We start from the raw sequence: 4,081 nt of genomic DNA, 5'->3' as shown, positions 1-4,081 counted from the left end.
GGCACTTTCCCATGCATGTTGCTTGCTAAGATGACATGCTTGCATGTTAAGAGAAATGGGTTAGTGGAAGCTAGATATTTAAATATAGAAGATAATTAAATGGACATTCCCAACTGCCTATGTACATGAAGACTGAGAAGTTACTGGAGGTCATAAGATGAAGAGAGTTCTCCTTCTTCGGCCAGTGCATAGTTCAATGGACTGGGTAGTTAACTTTTCTCACATTTTGGTGTCTTTGATGCCAATGGATGACAAAAAGTGTATAGTGTGTGTTACAAGACTTGCGTCTTTACTTATAATCTCGTGTATGTCTTGTAAACTCTATTCTTTGTTCGATATCATGCTTAAACTCTGCTGCATATCATACTTTATTCGTTGGTGTCATGTTCTACATGATCTGTGCCAAGTGTTTTTATTTTCCAAGTGATATCTTTATAAGTGGCGGGCGGAGAGAGGGGAACCCATGGGTTCTTTGTCGGTAGTGTGTGGTGGGGACTTTATCAGAGTTGATCATAACTTGAGTTCCAAGCATATGGGATTTGATCTTTAGCCCCTCTTTACTTAATAATTTGAGTATTTGCCACTCCATACATTGAAATTGTTGATTTGTCATATCTCACTTTGCTCTTTGTTCTTTTGCCTGTGCATCCATGTTCAATTCTTCCATGAACATGCCACAAAAGGGCAGTATTGTAATATATTTTAACATTTTAGCCTTAAAAGAAAAGGAAACAAACGAGTTTAAGTGAAAAGGGGCAAATCAAGCATGGTAACAACATCGGATTGTTGCTGCGGAAAGGGGAGAACAATCTTAGTTGACCCTCCTACAGTTCATCCTAATCTGTCCGTTCGACCCCGTCAGCGGCGTGATGTCCCCCATCTTGATCATTCCCTCCACAAAGTCCTTGAAGAAGGCACTCTGGCTACCGACATACTCCCGGACCAGCGTGTCGGCAGCGCCACCATTGAAGAGCTCCTGGTCTGAGTGCAGGAGGCCCCTCTTCTGGACGAGGTTTTTGTAGTAGTCGTTCTCGAAGACCGTGGGGGTTTGCAGGTCTAGCGGTGCCAGGTTGTTGTCGCCTGAGCCGGTAGCACGAGGGCAGCCTGACTGGCGGCTCCTGGCGAAGCCGGCGTCGATGTTTGTGTCGTTGTAGATGTGGTCCCGGAAGTTTGTGCAGCGTGCTAGGCCGATTGTGTGGGCTCCTGGAACACAAGTTATACCGTCAGCTCAAGTTATACCTATTTTCCAGCTACTCTTTTTGTCATTCCATCGGTAGGAACCATTGACCAACTTTCCTAATTAGTACTACATGTTTAAGTGACCAAGGAACAATTTTTTTGACGTTGTCCAGTCTTACAAATTAAGCGGACATACCAAAGGTTAGGTCAGTGGTAATTAGTCATCGATCAACTTTGTAACTCATCACCTGTAAAGTAGTAATATATTTGTTTAATCCCGAGAAATTGTCTTATGTAGAATTTTTGAGCAGCTTAGGAGTCAAAATGTGGCTATGAGTCCCGTTGGTTGATACCAGCTGTTTTGCGGCTAAAAAGCTACCGACTCCATTGAGGAATTAACAGTCCATTGAGGAATTAACAGTCTGAGAAAGTAGTACAGAATTTTAACTTGCTTCTTTAGCAAAGGAAAATATTACTTGGCTATGACAAATTATGTTGCTTCGGAGTGCAAACTACTCCCTCCCTCTCGCATTAATTATCGCTCAAACAGATGTGTCTAGCAAAATACGTTAAGATACATCCGTTTCAGTGACAATTAATATGGGACAGAGGAAGTACAAAATTATACTACCTGAGAGTGCCTAATTATTTATATGAAAATAAAGTACGTAGAAGAAGGTTGATGGAAGATGTCAGTGGTTGATTTGGGATTATGTATCGATGTACGTACGGTTTATTTTGCATGTATATGTACGTACCTGAGAGTGCGACCATGTCTTTCTGGGAGAGCCCCTGCGCGGCGAAGAGGGACGTAAGGTTGGCGAGCCCCGACGTCGGCGGCGGGATGTTGTTCTCGGCGCCGTTGAAGCTCGCCGTGGTCGAGTCTCTCCGCCCCATCTTCACCTCCCAGCTCGGGCCACCCAGCTACACGTACACAACGCATGTCAGATGTCACAGTAGTACGTGTTAGACTTTGTTGAAGGGTACGTACAGTACTAACTACCTAAGCATGACTATGAATGTATGGATACTTACGAAGACAACGCTCTCCTCGGCGGCGATGGCGAGGATGTCGGCGCACGAGACGACGCCGGGACAACACCCCTCGACGGCCGCCTTGACGGCGTCGATTACCTCGAACCCCCTGGCGGAGTTCTTGTTGGGCGTGGCGTTCTTCTCGCCGCGCAGGCCCGGCGCGTCGTCCAGCAGCAGCGAGGCGTCGCAGCCCTGGACGAAGCAGTCGTGGAAGAAGAGGCGGACGATGGAGGCGCCCACGCGGCGCTCCCTGGCGATGGCCGGGTGCAGCGCCGAGCGCACGGCTTTGAGCATGCCCGGGCAGGAGCGGGAGTAGAAGCCCGACGACAGCTGCGCCGAGGCTCCTCCGCTGGCGATGGCGACCAGCGCGAGGATGAGCGAGAGGACAGCAATGGCGCGCGCTGCCATGATCGGTCTATTCTAGTCAGCTAGATAGTGCCTTGAGAGAGCTTGTTTGCTAATGTGGTGGAGGAACGCGGGGCGGCCGGTATTTATAGGAAGAAAAGGCTAAGCTCACGCCGGTGGCCATGATTATTCTAGCTACTAGTCTGCCATCATATACTATTAGATTGCATCATCATGCCCCCATCGTCTTCACCAACTCCGGTGGACTTTGAGCGTTGATCCAAACGGGCGCGGCGCTTTGGAATTACGCGTTTCACGCCAGATGCATATGTAACGTAGCTCGTGAAAAATGTACAGTTTTGGTAGAAAAAGCTGCATGCCGACACTGTGCCATCGACACGGTTAAGTAAGAGTCATGGCAATCATGCTTGCATACATGTGCAAGCATGTCTCCGTCTCCTCATGTTTCTTTCCTGTGCTACGGACGGTGTTTGCTAGCTTACTACTCTACATAGTTCTCTGGGTCAAATTTAATCAAGAAAATCATCAGCGTGCTAATGTAACACTCGCATGGACTTTAAGGCGACACTTTGGCACAGGAAGAGTACATTAACACGCTTATGATTTTCTTAATTATTTTTTGCATCACTGTTTCCGTATCCAACAAATGTCAAGGTTAGCCTACCTACTGCCTACCGGTACATGATCATGAACGAGATGATGATCCGACTATCTTGCCTGCTGATTTTTCTCATAATGGTTTTTTCAAGTTTCGGGGACATACAGACGTCTGACCGGGTCTCCGGCGGTACTATTTGGCCCATGCTCATCCTTAGAAACTGGAGGCATGCATGGTGGTCATGGTCAAAACATTTATATATCTATATCAAGCATGGACAATTCAACCTGAATTCCTCTCCTCAAGGTAGCATATACATACGTGCATCAGCAAATTCTATAGCATGGCCCTGTACGTAGAGTAGGTCCGTATGTGAAAAAGATCTATCCCCTGACCGTATAGTACCGCATATTACTCTTACCTTCTTCACTTTTTACTGAAGAATTAGGAGAAGTCTTATTCCTAGTACTACTCCTGCGCCTAACAGTATTACGTTTAGTCAAAGGGGAGTGTAATACCCTTTGGGCACCAATCATACGTCCACTTAGTTAATTAGCTTGAGCCTTAACCTTTTGATTTGAGTGTGCCGTGTTCACAGTTGTACCGTTTATTAACTCTATTTCTTAGTAGATGCTTGCTGTTCTGTTCTGGTGCTTTACGGGTTAGAACTTTCAAAGTACTCCACACTCTAGTCAAAAGAAATTCAGTGCTGATTGCCGGAAGCAAATAACGACTTGTGGATCCGACCGCACCGCAATCGCCGGAGGTTTGGCACACCAAAATGCTGCACATGCGCATGCCCCCTCAAGAAAAGCCATGGAGTACATCATCAGACTACTAGTCGTGCATATGTAGCAGAACGGGCCCACTGTCGAAGACCAGCTTTCGCAACAGAGTTCCAAC

The 4,081-nt window shown here is 46.7% G+C and overlaps 1 protein-coding gene across 1 annotated transcript; it reads right to left on the bottom strand.

The window, feature by feature from the left end:
• Positions 1-658: 658 nt before the first annotated feature.
• On the bottom strand, positions 659-2,683 carry LOC109762989 (peroxidase 4). Its single transcript, XM_020321863.4, has 3 exons — positions 2,215-2,683; positions 1,938-2,103; positions 659-1,203 (listed from the first exon to the last, which is right to left on the bottom strand). The coding sequence occupies exons 1-3, from the start codon at positions 2,620-2,622 to the stop codon at positions 812-814; spliced, it is 966 nt and encodes a 321-aa protein (XP_020177452.1). The 5' UTR covers positions 2,623-2,683; the 3' UTR covers positions 659-811.
• Between the last annotated feature and the right edge of the window lie 1,398 nt (positions 2,684-4,081).

The sequence above is a fragment of the Aegilops tauschii genome, chromosome 4 (genome assembly GCF_002575655.3).
Source record: "Aegilops tauschii subsp. strangulata cultivar AL8/78 chromosome 4, Aet v6.0, whole genome shotgun sequence".
Classification (NCBI taxonomy): domain Eukaryota; kingdom Viridiplantae; phylum Streptophyta; class Magnoliopsida; order Poales; family Poaceae; genus Aegilops; species Aegilops tauschii.
The sequence above is the reverse complement of the archived record's forward strand: the minus strand, read 5'-3'. Positions and strand labels throughout refer to the sequence as shown.

Coding starts and splice junctions, on each gene's coding strand:
- LOC109762989 (XM_020321863.4), bottom strand. CDS start 2,622: ATGGCAGCGCGCGCCATTGCTGTCCTCTCGCTCATCCTCGCGCTGGTC. Junction 2,104..2,214: donor CCGAGGAGAGCGTTGTCTTC/GTAAGTATCCAT, acceptor GTGTACGTGTAG/CTGGGTGGCCCGAGCTGGGA. Junction 1,204..1,937: donor AGACATGGTCGCACTCTCAG/GTACGTACATAT, acceptor CTTGTGTTCCAG/GAGCCCACACAATCGGCCTA.